General features: G+C 43.0%; 1 protein-coding gene across 10 annotated transcripts in view; it reads right to left on the bottom strand.

Moving 5' to 3' along the window:
* LOC129828606 (calcium-activated potassium channel subunit alpha-1-like) overlaps positions 1-14,172 on the bottom strand; it is a 239,478-nt gene that overhangs the window by 37,430 nt on the left and 187,876 nt on the right. For 7 of the 10 annotated variants that reach the window (XR_008755259.1, XM_055889670.1, XM_055889667.1 and 4 more), the window contains exons 19-20: positions 8,233-8,265; positions 2,133-2,226 (exon numbers count right to left, since the gene is read on the bottom strand). Coding sequence is in view for 9 of the 10 variants with exons in the window: in XM_055889670.1 (XP_055745645.1) it covers positions 2,133-2,226; positions 8,233-8,265 (127 nt within the window). In the remaining variant the exon portion in view is untranslated. The remainder of the gene's footprint in view (positions 1-2,132; positions 2,227-8,232; positions 8,266-14,172) is intronic. The other 3 variants (XM_055889671.1, XM_055889672.1, XM_055889669.1) reach the window with 1 other exon arrangement.

The following is a 14,172-nucleotide window of genomic DNA, read 5'->3' as shown; positions in this document are numbered from 1 at the left end:
GAGGGTAAAAATTGTCTTAGACACACAGTGCCGCTGTATACAAAATAAATACATACACACTGTGGTGCGTTAGCGTTCGTTTAGCTAAGGGCTATAACATGAAAAGGCCTTAGTCTGAATAACATTAAAATATCCCCAGAGCTTCCACCAGCTTCCCAGGAGCCAGGGAAACCTCCGAAAGCGCTACTGTACAGCTCTGACAACACTTTGAAGCAAATCAGAAGAGGCCAAATGCCTCCAAATAAATATTACCAGTCAAACAGATCAAAGAAAACATGCATAAATTATGTGGCAAACAGAGGCACGGTTTAGTTTCTGCACAAAAGATGATTTCCTCATGTAAGCAGGTGAGCAAATGTTTGTTGGTAACTGTAAGATGTAGTACTACTATAACTAGCTTGGAGGTACCTTCAATTAACAACTTGCTTTTACACAAACTATATACAATAGCAATGTACAGTAGAATTCAATCATATTTTATGCAGAGAGGTTTGCAGTTGTTCCATAGTCTGCCATGTGATTTCCCTCTGACCTGGTTCTTCTATTACCTTTCCCCTTGAATGATAATGTCACGCCCTGACCTTAGAGATCCTTATTATTCTCTATGTTTGGTTAGGTCAGGGTGTGACTCGGGTGGGAAATTCTATGTCTTCTGTTTCTTTGATTTTGGCCCGAGTGTGGTTCCCAATCAGAGGCAGCTGTCTATTGTTGTCTCTGACTGGGGATCATACTTAGGCAGCCCTTTTTCCAACCATTAGGTTGTGGGATCTTGTTTTCTGTTTAGTGTCTTAGCCTGACAGAACTGTGGGCTTTCGTTTTCACTTATGTTATTTTGTTTGAGTGTTTTTTTTTTATAAAAGAATCATGAACACTTTCTACACTGCGCTTTGGTCTACTTTTCCTACCACCAACGAGAGCCGTTACAGATAATGGTTCTTCTATTCCTTCTAATGGCCTTGTGTGTTGAATAGCAGTTCCTATCACCCGTCAAAATCAATAAACACTCAATTAATTCCATGGGACAAGATAAAAGCAAGGTAGCATTTGATTTTCAGTTTGGATGACGATGAGCTATATCACCCGTGGTCTTATGAACCAAAAATAGAACTCAAAGGGATCGCTACAATAGAGTTGCCCGGGGCGATAGAACCACAGGAGTCCCTCTGATTGGTTGGTGCTGTCATTAGTGTCACTGCTGTTTAAAGGTCCAGTACATGTGGATGGGACTGGGAACGGGGTGACAGTTGAGGCCTTAAAGCTAGAGTATTACTCAAACCGCTTCTCATGGTCGGTCTGTCTCTCTCATGAAATAAATATTGAAGCTTATGTCTTGTCTTTAACAGCTGACAAATTGACAGAGTAGAAATGTTTCAGCTTTAGAGAGTTCTCTGTCTCGCTCCTGTTCTTATTCTGTGTTATATGTATCCTCACAGTTGTTACGACTATAACTTGTGACTGAATTTAGGAAGGTGAGCAAGTGTCAAATTTTGCAGACTTGGCTTTAAGAAAAATAAGTGAAGCTTGTATACATACATACTGTGGTGCGTTAGCGTCCGGTTCAGCTCCAACATGAAAAGGTCTTAGTCTGATTAAATCAAAATTGTATATCATACACTGCAGTTGGGGGAAACATGGGAAAGTTCTGCATCTTGTAAATTTGATAAACTTGTTCTCCCAGGAGAAAAAAATCACTTGAGTCAGCGTCGTTCAAACCCTCTTAAGCCTTAGCCCCACTCATCTCCTTAAGAATAAACAAACGAGTCAGCATGGTATCGTCCTCCAGGAAGTAGTGTCTCTATTATCCCCCTCCATTATCTCAGCCAATCAGGGATCCTGCCTTTCTCCCTACATAGCTCAGTGCTTTCTCCTTGGCTAAACTAGGCTCATAATATATTTTTTTTAATCACACAGTATTAACTAATCCCAGACCAGTCTGTAATCAATGCATACGAAAGTTTCCATGTTAAAGAAGGCATTTCTGCCAAAAAAATACAAATATAATTTTTTTAACGGCCCTACTGTGAAGTAGAAAAGAGCGCCAAACGCCTACCGATCCTGAATCCGGTCACATATAAAGAAACACTAACGGAACAGTACTGATAGATAGTGCTCTCTTAAAGCTGTTGTCTTACCTCATCATTTTTGGTGAACTGTTGGGTGAGTTCCTCGTGTTTCCATTGCCTTGTTTCTTTTTAGGCGAAACAGCTGACTGCTGCTCCTCTTCCACTGCAATAACAGGCGAGAGTGGGAGGAGCCAAGGAATGGCTAGGTGAGATCACATACAGTAAGTCTTATACATTTACTGTAAGTTAGTACACCCAAGACAACACAGCACAATCGGTTCAAAAGTCAGAGAAGCTCCCAAAGCAAAAGAGGCAAGACAGGTTAGAATCAGGAACAGGAGACCACAGGGTGGGGAAGGGGTAAGGACGGGACGGATGTAATGCATGATACAGTAGTACGACCTGACAAATCCCCCAAATGCAACTCAATAAAAATGCATGTGAACATCGTCTGCGTTAGTGTAAACCTAATGATGCAACATGCTGCAGTGCCATCACCATCATGCTTCTCATTTAATATACCATTGACTTACTGTAAATCTGACTTATTGAATCTCTTACGGTATCCTACATACTGTGCGTATAATATTATATGACAACAACACTGTATCTATTTTATTAGGCAAGTCATTTAAGAACAAATTCTTATTTACAATGACGGCCTAGGAACAGTGGGGTTAACTGCCTTGTTCAGGGGCAGAACAACAGATTCTTTTTACCATGTCAACTCGGGAATTCGATCTAACAACCTTTCGGTTACTGGCCCAACGCTCTAACCACTAGGCTACCTGCCGCCCCAGTATTGTAACATCACACTAAAAACCAAGCCCACATTTTAATGACATTTCCAAATTATACTTATATCTCTTTTTCGTTTCTAGCTTGATACTGTATATATCTGTTCAAATTTTGTATATAAATTGTAATCATCCTCAATGGCCATTTCTGAATCATTCTAGTTTAAAAATAAGTAGATAAGTAAGATAAGTATCATTGGGAGTGTGTGACCGACTGTGACACATGCATTAACCCCAGTATGTATGCTAATTCAGTAAACATATGTCCATGTCCTATTAAATCATTACAATAGAAACTTAAAAGGAACTGCCCAGGGAAAATCACTTGTAAAAGTTCATTCTCTGTTAACTTATATGCAAATAATGTTGTTGACTCTTTAAGTGTATTTGTGGCCAAAGCATGAATAGGAGAAAAAAAACACTTCAATAACCCCATGTCAAACTTGTATCTCAAAAAGGCATGCTATTTCCTCATAGAACATGATGTCATCTCTCTGAGGTGGATGAGCTGGCCAATCAACTGTCTAGAAGAAGATGAGCTCGATAATCAGCACTCTACTCACATGAATATTTTTTATGACAGCTATAGGCCCACACCATTCTGTTGTTGGGGTACGCCCACACCATTCCAACACAGAAAAGCTTCTTTTAACATACCAGACTAACCATTTTTGGAAGGAAAACTATTTTATAGGTCATATTTCATAGAAATCTGAGAACACTGGGCAGTTACTTTAAGATGCTTCTACTGCTGGCTATGCAAATCTCTCAGAACGTTCATCTAATTAAGATAATAAAGCATAAATATCACAGAGACGACATCATAAATATGGGCCCTTTGTTCCAAAGTCTGAATGCATCGGAGATGGCTGGTCTTTAGTTTCCTCTCTCTTCTCGGGGCCTAATGACACTGACTGCCAATGCCCTTGGCTCGTGTAATTAGCTTGGTCTGAGTGCCACTGTGATTTATTCACAGCTCAGCTGCCCCTTGGACATTGTCTTTACCACTACATGAAACTACACCGACCCAGGGCTCTTCTCTACGCGGGAAAAAAAAAAAGAAAGAACGACAAGTTTCGCCCGCCAGTGAAAATGAATCAGGCAAATTCTTTACGCTAGCTGATATCACATTTCTACACGTGAAGAGAAAGCCGCTCCTCAGTGCCAGTTGAATGAAAATGAAAATGAAATCAAAACAGCAAGTTGACATCTAAAAACAACAAGATGACTGCTATGGTGTGTGGTCATCCACACCCCCTCCCAAAATGGCTGCTGTGCCATTTTTTTCCCCCTTGCATTACTTGACATAGATCCAGAAAAACTAGATGTGTAAATCTAGTATGTCCAGAACTGGCATAGATCTTTAATACATGACTAACCATGTTAGCACCGATGTTGAGTTCTAACGAGCTAGATATACAAAACCAGGACTCTGTCCCAAATAGCACGCTGTTCCCTAGCACCCTGTTCCCTATAGACCAGGTCCCATAGTAGTGCACTAGGGAACAGGGTATCATTTGGGATACAAACAGACCAAATCAATAGAAACAGATAAGTGGTTTTATATTATGTTTCCAGACTGTCAACACGACACAATGTGTTTCAACCCGACCTTCCTGTAAAAAAGGAAACTAGAATGTAACTCATACATTAAAATTAATAACGTGAAACATCCTGGTCCAGGCGTCCCGAGTGGCGCAGTGGTCTAAGGCACTGCATCGCAGTGTTAGCTGTGCCACTAGAGATTCTTGGTTCGAGTCCAGGCTCTGTCTCAGCCGGCCGCGACCGGGAGACCCATGGTGGCGACGCACAATTGGCCCAGCGTCGTCCGGGTTAGGGGAGGGTTTGGCCGCACATCGCGCACTAGCGACTCCTGTGGCGGGCCGGGCGCAGTGCACGCTGACACAGTCACCTAGTGTACGGTGTTTCCTCCGGCACTGGTGCGGCTGGCTTCTTGCTTAAGTGGGCATTGTGTCAAGAAGCAGTGCGGCTTGGTTGGGTTGTGCTTTGGAAGACGCACGGCTTTCGACCTTCGCCTCTCCTGAGTACGTACGGGAGTTGCAGCGATGAGACAAGACTGTAACTACCAATTGGATACCATGAAATTGGGGAGAAAAAGAAACAACAACAAAAATTACAAAAAAATATCCTGGGCTCCAATCGCTGGGCTGTTTATCTATGACAGTAGTGAAGCAACGGTGGAGTGGGGTGGAGTGGGGTGGAGATTCCTCAGTCAGTGTGTTCAATATTTAGTAGTTCCCAGCTGACAGCTGCACACACTGGGTCATTAGCAAGGAATGTTACACATGCAACCACTCCACCCCAGCAGTACAGCCTCTACCTCAGTCACAAACACATGCGTTGTGTCGAGCAGGGTGTCGTAAAGCCTAGCCACACAAGACCTTTAAGGGGGCTTACAACCCCGGTGCTCCACTCCAGCCTAGCAGCAGCCTCAGTCACCAAAGTGTCGTGATGTTAGCTAGTATCATTGAGCCGCACAGTGGTTCAACCCGAGGGGGCTTGCATCCACTCCACTTAGCTATAGTCTAAAACACAATACGTTGTGTGTTGTTATCTAGTGGTGAGCAGGGGCCAAACTAGCCATGGCGCCACACGTAGGGTTCTCACATGTACAGTGTCTCATATTGAGCAGGGTGGTATTACTGGAGTGACTGGGCTGGTATCTGTATTTAACTAGCAGCCTGCTGGCATCCTCTGCTGCCTACCCCCCTGGACCAGCTCTCGGGAGCCTCGGAGGCTATACATTAACACTGAGGGCCTGGAAGACTGCAGGCTTCCTTTACGGTTGTTGACTAGAGGAATTGACCCAGACATGGGCAATACTACTCCACTGTTGCTGCTTTACGGTGGGCTGCATTGGTCATGGAGTTGTGGTTCAATTATTGTTTATTTGTTTACCTTCATTTAATTAGCCAAGTCAGTTAAGAACAAATTCTTATTTAGAATGATGGCCAGCCCCGGGCCAAACCCTAACCCGGATGACGCTGGGCCAATTGAGCGCCGCCCTATGGGACTCCCAATCATGGCCGGTTGTGATACAGCTTGGAATCGAACCAGGGTCTGTAGTGACGCCTCTAGCACTGAGATGCAGTGCCTTAGACCGCTGCCACACTCGGGAGCCCTGAATAGACTGGTTCTGATAGGTTGACCTTTTGATAAAGGGGTCGTCTTTAACCGTCGGATAGAGAAGAATGAAAATCAGCACTAGAGAAGAACCATAGATTATTTACATGTCTATACTGTCTGTAAATTAGGTGCTGTGGGGTTGAATTCAACTGACTTTATAATGGACCGAATATCAGTGGGAATTTTATTTTACAGGCGTGTCATTCACCATTATTTTAAGTTGGGGATCATTCTTTATGGCATAAAAATATGAATAGTTCAATAATTAAGAAACTCATTGTTATTAAACACCACTTAACGACTAGAAGTAGACTCTTAAAATGAAAATGTTAGATATGACATTTACTTTGATATTCATAATAAACATGAATTAATCAACAGCAGGGCTTTCAGGTGCTATTTTGATTGTTCTACTATTCTACTATGAGAATAATCACATGACAACAGACATTTACAACCGACATCGGAAAGGGATGAACTTAACATATTTTATCACAACAAATCTAATAAATTGAAACTATTTGAATCCCTAATCAAAGCTGCAAAATACATGTGTTTATTTAGTTTTGACTTATCTAGTTTCCTAGTGTTAAAAAGAGACATTTTATTTTATTTATTATGACTAAAAATCTAACAATACCCTCAGGAAGGAAAAAAAATTATCTTTCCACTTCTCACAAAGCTAGCTGGGATCAGAAGCCAATTTGTATAGAGATGATTATTTAAACGGTCAGCTGTCTAATACATTACCGTTCTGGCCCTAAATCTCCTGCACTCATCTGTCCCACGTCAAACACGCACAGCTTTACAGCAGGGACAACACATTGTGGCAGATGTCCTGACTTTCTAAGACCCTCTACTCTAGACGGTCTATAGTAACGTTGTCTCGTCATCCACTACTTGGAATGAATTGTGAAAATCGTAGAGAACTGTACCCCTCCTAAATAACGCTCAATAATTATGTTTTGTCATTGTCAATCTAAAAAAATAATTTCTAAACAAGTTAATTGTGTGATCCAATAGCTTATTCATTTGATTGGTTTTGGTAGCCGTTTGATTGGTTTTGATACCCGTTTGATTGGTTTTGGTACCCGTTTGATTGGTTTTGATACCCATTTGATTGGTTTTGGTATCCGTTTGATTGGTTTTGGTAGCCGTTTGATTGGTTTTGATACCCGTTTGATTGGTTTTGGTAGCCGTTTGATTGGTTTTGATACCCGTTTGATTGGTTTTGGTATCCGTTTGATTGGCTTTGATACCCGTTTGATTGGTTTTGGTAGCCGTTTGATTGGTTTTGGTAGCCGTTTGATTGGCTTTGATACCCGTTTGATTGGTTTTGGTACCCATTTGATTGGTTTTGGTAGCCGTTTGATTGGTTTTGATACCCATTTGATTGGTTTTGGTAGCCGTTTGATTGGTTTTGATACCCATTTGATTGGTTTTGATACCCGTTTGATTGGTTTTGATACCCGTTTGATTGGTTTTGGTATCCGTTTGATTCCAGGTTCTCTTGAGATTCACCAGACATAACTGTTATCAGAGACCTACAATGCTTTACTCTACAGTGCAGTGATCTTAGCGCTAATATCCAGAGATACACTACCTTAGAGCAGTAGCACCATCTACTGCTCAAATTAAAACTAATGCTTACTGAAACATAAAGTATTGGGATAAAACTGAAAAACACACATTGTTCTGTGTTATAAAAATGTAATGTTATCATGAAAGATATACGTAGTTAATTTGCCTCACGTACCATGACAGCCTACTGTACAGTATTGTCTGTCACAGGGCAACAGACAGACACCAACCTCCCTCCTAAAGACACAAAGACCAGTCCAGTAATAGACAGTGTCTTTTTCAACATCAGTGATTGAGGATGTGGGATTATTGAGCAGTGAAACACAGCAACTGGCGAGCTGGGTTGAGGTCAATTATATTTAAATTCTGTCAATTCAGGAAGTAAATAGAAATTCCAATTAGATTTTTTTTCTCTCATAGAAATGAAGGAAAACTGGAATTGGAAATTCAGTTTACTTCCTGAAATAATTATTTAACTGAAATGACCCCAAACCTGCTGACGAGCAAACAGGAAAATATGGAGAGTTAGATAGACACAGTCAGAAAGATGGAGGCAGGGAATGGACAGGGGACTGAGAGGAGGGTTAACGACATATAAGAAACAAATTTAATAACAAAAAACATACATGGAAATCAAAACTTACTTGATTTGATATATCCGTTAAAGTTATTTTTTGCTGAGAAAGATGCAAAGACAATGACAAGTTACATGGTTGTTGCAATGAGAGCAAATGATATAGCCTGATAATACAGGTTATAACGGAAGGTTATAATGTCAGTTTGTAAAGCTGTTGTTGGGTTCAATCTCTTTAAGGCACTTCTGAACTGAGGTGTGCCTCGAAGACAAAATGGAACCAAGCAATGGAAAATAACAATTGGTTAGTAAAAAATAAGGATGTTTCAATGACTTGCGGTGATGCCGTCAGCTCAGCCAGATCTCACCAGATTGACTCCAGTATTCAAAATGTTTCCAGATTCCCAAGATGCCCCACCCCACCCCTGGACAAATGTTTAATACTGAAGTCAGACTGTGATACCTCCTTGGTCAGGGAGCTGAAATTATGAATAGTTAACTTAAAATGATAAACCTTATTGTTACTGACACATACAGTACTTCATACATCGTGACTGAGACCTATAGAACAGTACATTTACACAGGAAAGGTTTTCCCTACTCCCCATGAAAAAGAGTATCCCAGATTCACGTTTTACTTTCTGCAAGTCAGCTTTTGGACCCCTGTAGAGTCCAACATGTTCAACAATACCTTACCTATTGGACCCCTGTAGAGTCCAACATGTTCAACAATACCTTACCTATTGGACCCCTGTAGAATCCAACATGTTCAACAATACCTTACCTATTGGACCCCTGTAGAGTCCAACATGTTCAACAATACCTTACCTATTGGACCCCTGTAGAGTCCAACATGTTCAACAATACCTTACCGACTGGACCCTCTAGAGTCCAACATGTTCAACAATACCTTACCTATTGGACCCCTGTAGAGTCCAACATGTTCAACAATACCTTACCTATTGGACCCCTGTAGAGTCCAACATGTTCAACAATACCTTACCTATTGGACCCCTGTAGAGTCCAACATGTTCAACAATACCTTACCTATTGGACCCCTGTAGTCCAACATGTTCAACAATACCTTACCTATTGGACCCCTGTAGAGTCCAACATGTTCAACAATACCTTACCTATTGGACCCCTGTAGAGTCCAACATGTTCAACAATACCTTACCTATTGGACCCCTGTAGAGTCCAACATGTTCAACAATACCTTACCTATTGGACCCCTGTAGAGTCCAACATGTTCAACAATACCTTACCTATTGGACCCCTGTAGTCCAACATGTTCAACAATACCTTACCTATTGGACCCCTGTAGAGTCCAACATGTTCAACAATACCTTACCTATTGGACCCCTGTAGAGTTCAACAATACCTTACCTACTGGACCCCTGTAGAGTCCAACATGTTCAACAATACCTTTCCTACCGGACCCCTGTAGAGTCCAACATGTTCAACAATACCTTACCTATTGGACCCCTGTAGAGTCCAACATGTTCAACAATACCTTACCTATTGGACCCCTGTAGAGTCCAACATGTTCAACAATACCTTACCTATTGGACCCCTGTAGAGTCCAACATGTTCAACAATACCTTACCTATTGGACCCCTGTAGAGTCCAACATGTTCAACAATACCTTACCTATTGGACCCCTGTAGAGTTCAACAATACCTTACCTACTGGACCCCTGTAGAGTCCAACATGTTCAACAATACCTTTCCTACTGGACCCCTGTAGAGTCCAACATGTTCAACAATACCTTACCTATTGGACCCCTGTAGAGTCCAACATGTTCAACAATACCTTACCTACTGGACCCCTGTAGAGTCCAACATGTTCAACAATACCTTACCTACTGGACCCCTGTAGAGTACCACATAAAGGTCAGTTTTTTTAGCTAATGGCAGGACAGTGAGAGGACATGTTCAACCAGGGAGTATGCTGGTCCTGGCATCTGTCGCCTGCGATTGGCCGGCACAGAACTAACAGGCATCTGTCCCACAACAAGAGAATGAAAAGAGGGACACCTAGTCAGTTCTGAATGCAGTGAACCCGAAAAGTGTCTTCCACATTTAACCCCTCTGAATCAGAGTGGTGTGGGGGGGGACTGCCTTAATCGACGTCCACAGCACCCAAGGAGCAGTTGTTGACGGTTAACTGCATTGCTCCAGGGAGGAATGGAAGATTTTTTCACCTGGCCGCCTCGGGGAGTCTAACCAGCAACCTTTTGGTTACTGGCCCAACGCGCTTAACCGCTAGGCTACCTGCCACCCGAAGAAGAGCGAGAGAGAGATGGGGGAGAGATAGAGCGAGAGAGAGAGAGAAATGGAGAGAGAGATGGAATGAGAGTGAGCGAGAGAGTGGGAGGAGGGAGGGGGCTCTGGGCGGCCTAGGGGTTAGGAACTGTCACCCTGAGTTTCATGACAACTGGTAACACTCCCAAAATGAAAATGCAAACATAATTTTCATGTCAACCCGCATGAGGCCCCGCTCTCAGCGTTCCGCACGCCGTGTAGACAGCGACTCTAGAGCATTCTCTGATAACTTAGCCATGCAGCCAGACTACGGCAAGTCAGCTAGTCACATCCACAACAGCCCTGTCTGGAAGGCATGCTGCGGCTCGGCGGGAGAGGACAGCCCCAGAGACTAGACTATGTGCTGCAGATCTGCTTTTGATTTTAAAATAAATAAAGTTTGCTTATTTATAACAAATGTGGACTGACTTTATATTTCAAAGTAACATGTAAGAACACATTGCATATTCTGTTCTTCCCATGCTACACAAAATACACTAGTGTGGGTCGATGACGTCATGCTCTGACACACTCAGAGAGATATAAAACGCTTTAGTTATCGGAGACTAGAGCCCCCCCTCGGCTCCATGTCTGTATTTCTGTCTGTAGGGACTTGTTTCTTGGCAAATTGTGTTGTCTTACAGCCCCTTGAATCTGAAAGCATCTACTGTAATTGAGTGAGCGTGATCCAGGTCACTAGTAAACAAATGTAAACGTCCTACGGTTGGTAACATATAGGCTACAGTAGTATGAAACCCTACAACAATAATATTAGATTATAAACATTACAAATAATAAAGCCAAGCAGAATTGGTATTTTGTCCACTAACAAAACACTGTAACATTAGCAGAAATATAGAATTTGGTCAATAAACAGTATTTCTTCTAATATAAGAGACGTACCTTAAACCAACTAAATAACCAACTATAAAACGATAAATAATGTGTCACTTACTAAAGGATAACCAAAACAGCATTAAAACACATTCCAGACTAACATAGCATGCTCTAGAAGACAACTAGTAGCAGGACAAAGACACGACAAGATAACCAACGTCATCATTAACACTTCATCTCCAACATCAATCGACAACATCAACAATCACGGCAGTCGCTAAACAAAACTCACATAATGTAGACTATTAATGCATTCTAAACGACACAGAAAACACACAAACCAAAAAGACTTTGTACTGCATGGTCATGCACACACACACACACACACACACACACACACACACACACACACACACACACACACACACACACACACACACACACATGGGTGACACACGCTGTGTGTGTCACGTTGACAACTTACAGGCACGTAAAGTGGTCGAGCGATCATTAAGAGAGACAGGAGAGAGAGGGAAGCCACGCTGTTGAAGGGTGTCCTTCGCGTTACTATGGTGATGCACATTGGCTGACATGCGAGAGCAGTCACGCTCTGAACGGCCGCAATCAAAACAACATGCCAGCGTCATTCTCTTGTAGACGGACATCTTGGCTACGGTCATGGGACGGTTGGGCGGTTGGAGAGATGGAAGGATGAGAGGAAGGGGAGGAAAGGCAGCGGGTTAATGGCAAGGCAAGGTTATCCTGTAACCTAGTGAGGGGGGGGGGGGGGGAGACTTGGGAGGGGATCACCTAGGGGGACATGGAAGGGGCGCTAACACAAAGGAACAGGTGCCGAGTCAGACCCTAACTACCACGTCACTGACGAGTGCAACTTCTATTCTACAATCTGAGACTGACCAACGTAGCTGAATCCCGACGGACGCTTTAGTTTGAAAATATTCCCTGATGCTAAACTTGTGTTCCTATGCACACGAAAGGAGGAGCTTCAGTCAGTAGAGCTGTCGTCTGAGACTAGAGGACGTCAATATCAAAGGGTCAAGGTGACTGTGTGTGTGTGTGTGGGGGGGGGGGGGTGGGGGGGGGTAAAAGGGGGAGGAGTTAAGGATGATATATGTCCTCAGCAGGTTAAATAGACCGTCAGGAACACTGCTTGACTGTACCCTGTATCTGATACGATATGTGAATGACTGGGTTACTTTACCCATCTGATAGTGACTGGGTTAATGTACCCATCTGATAGTGACTGGGTTAATGTACCCATCTGATAGTGACTGGGTTACTTTACCCATCTGATAGTGACTGGGTTAATGTACCCATCTGATAGTGACTGGGTTAATGTACCCATCTGATAGTGACTGGGTTAATGTACCCATCTGATGGGTGAGAGACTGGGTTAATGTACCCATCTGATAGGTGAGTGACTGGGTTACTGTACCCATCTGATAGGTGAGTGACTGGGTTACTGTACCCATCAGATAGGTGAGTGACTGGGTTACTGTACCCATCTGATGGATGAGTGACTGGGTTAATGCACCCATCTGATAGGTGAGTGACTGGGTTAATGCACCCATCTGATAGGTGAGTGACTGGGTTACTGTACACATCTGATGGGTGAGAGACTGGGTTACTGTACCCATCTGATGGGTGAGAGACTGGGTTAATGTACCCATCTGATGGGTGAGAGACTGGGTTAATGTACCCATCTGATAGTGACTGGGTTAATGTACCCATCTGATAGTGACTGGGTTAATGTACCCATCTGATAGGTGAGTGACTGGGTTAATGTACCCATCTGATAGGTGAGAGACTGGGTTAATGTACCCATCTGATAGGTGAGAGACTGGGTTAATGTACCCATCTGATAGTGACTGGGTTAATGCACCCATCTGATAGGTGAGTGACTGGGTTAATGTACCCATCTGATAGTGACTGGGTTAATGCACCCATCTGATAGGTGAGTGACTGGGTTAATGTACCCATCTAAAAGGTGAGTGACTGGGTTAATGTACCCATCTAATAGGTGAGTGACTGGGTTAATGTACACATCCGATAGGGGAGTGACTGGGTTAATGTACCCATCTAAAAGGTGAGTGACTGGGTTAATGTACCCATCTAATAGGTGAGTGATTGGGTTAATGTACACATCCGATAGGGGAGTGACTGGGTTACTGTACCCATCTGATGGGTGAGTGACTGGGTTACTGTACCCATCTGATGGATGAGTGACTGGGTTACTGTACACATCTGATGGGAGAAAGACTGGGTTACTGTACCCATCTGATAGGTGAGTGACTGGGTTACTGTACCTGTCTGATGGGTGAGTGACTGGGTTACTGTACCCATCTGATAGGTGAGTGACTGGGTTACTGTACCTGTCTGATGGGTGAGTGACTGGGTTACTGTACCCGTCTAATAGGTGAGTGACTGGGTTACTGTACCCATCTGATAGGTGAGTGACTGGGTTACTGTACCTGTCTGATGGGTGAGTGACTGGGTTACTGTACCCATCTAATAGGTGAGTGACTGGGTTAATGTACCCATCTAATAGGTGAGTGACTGGGTTACTGTACCCATCTAATAGGTGAGTGACTGGGTTACTGTACCCATCTGATGGGTGAGTGACTGGGTTACTGTACCCATCTAATAGGTGAGTGACTGGGTTACTGTACCCATCTGATGGGTGAGTGATTGGGTTACTGTACCCATCTAATAGGTGAGTAACTGGGTTACTGTACCCATCTGATGGGTGAGTGACTGGGTTAATGTACCCATCTAAAAGGTGAGTGACTGGGTTACTGTACCCATCTGATAGGTGAGTGACTGGGTTACTGTACCCGTCTAATAGGTGA

The sequence above is a fragment of the Salvelinus fontinalis genome, chromosome 30 (assembly GCF_029448725.1).
Source record: "Salvelinus fontinalis isolate EN_2023a chromosome 30, ASM2944872v1, whole genome shotgun sequence".
In the NCBI taxonomy this organism is placed as follows: domain Eukaryota; kingdom Metazoa; phylum Chordata; class Actinopteri; order Salmoniformes; family Salmonidae; genus Salvelinus; species Salvelinus fontinalis.
The sequence above is the reverse complement of the archived record's forward strand: the minus strand, read 5'-3'. Positions and strand labels throughout refer to the sequence as shown.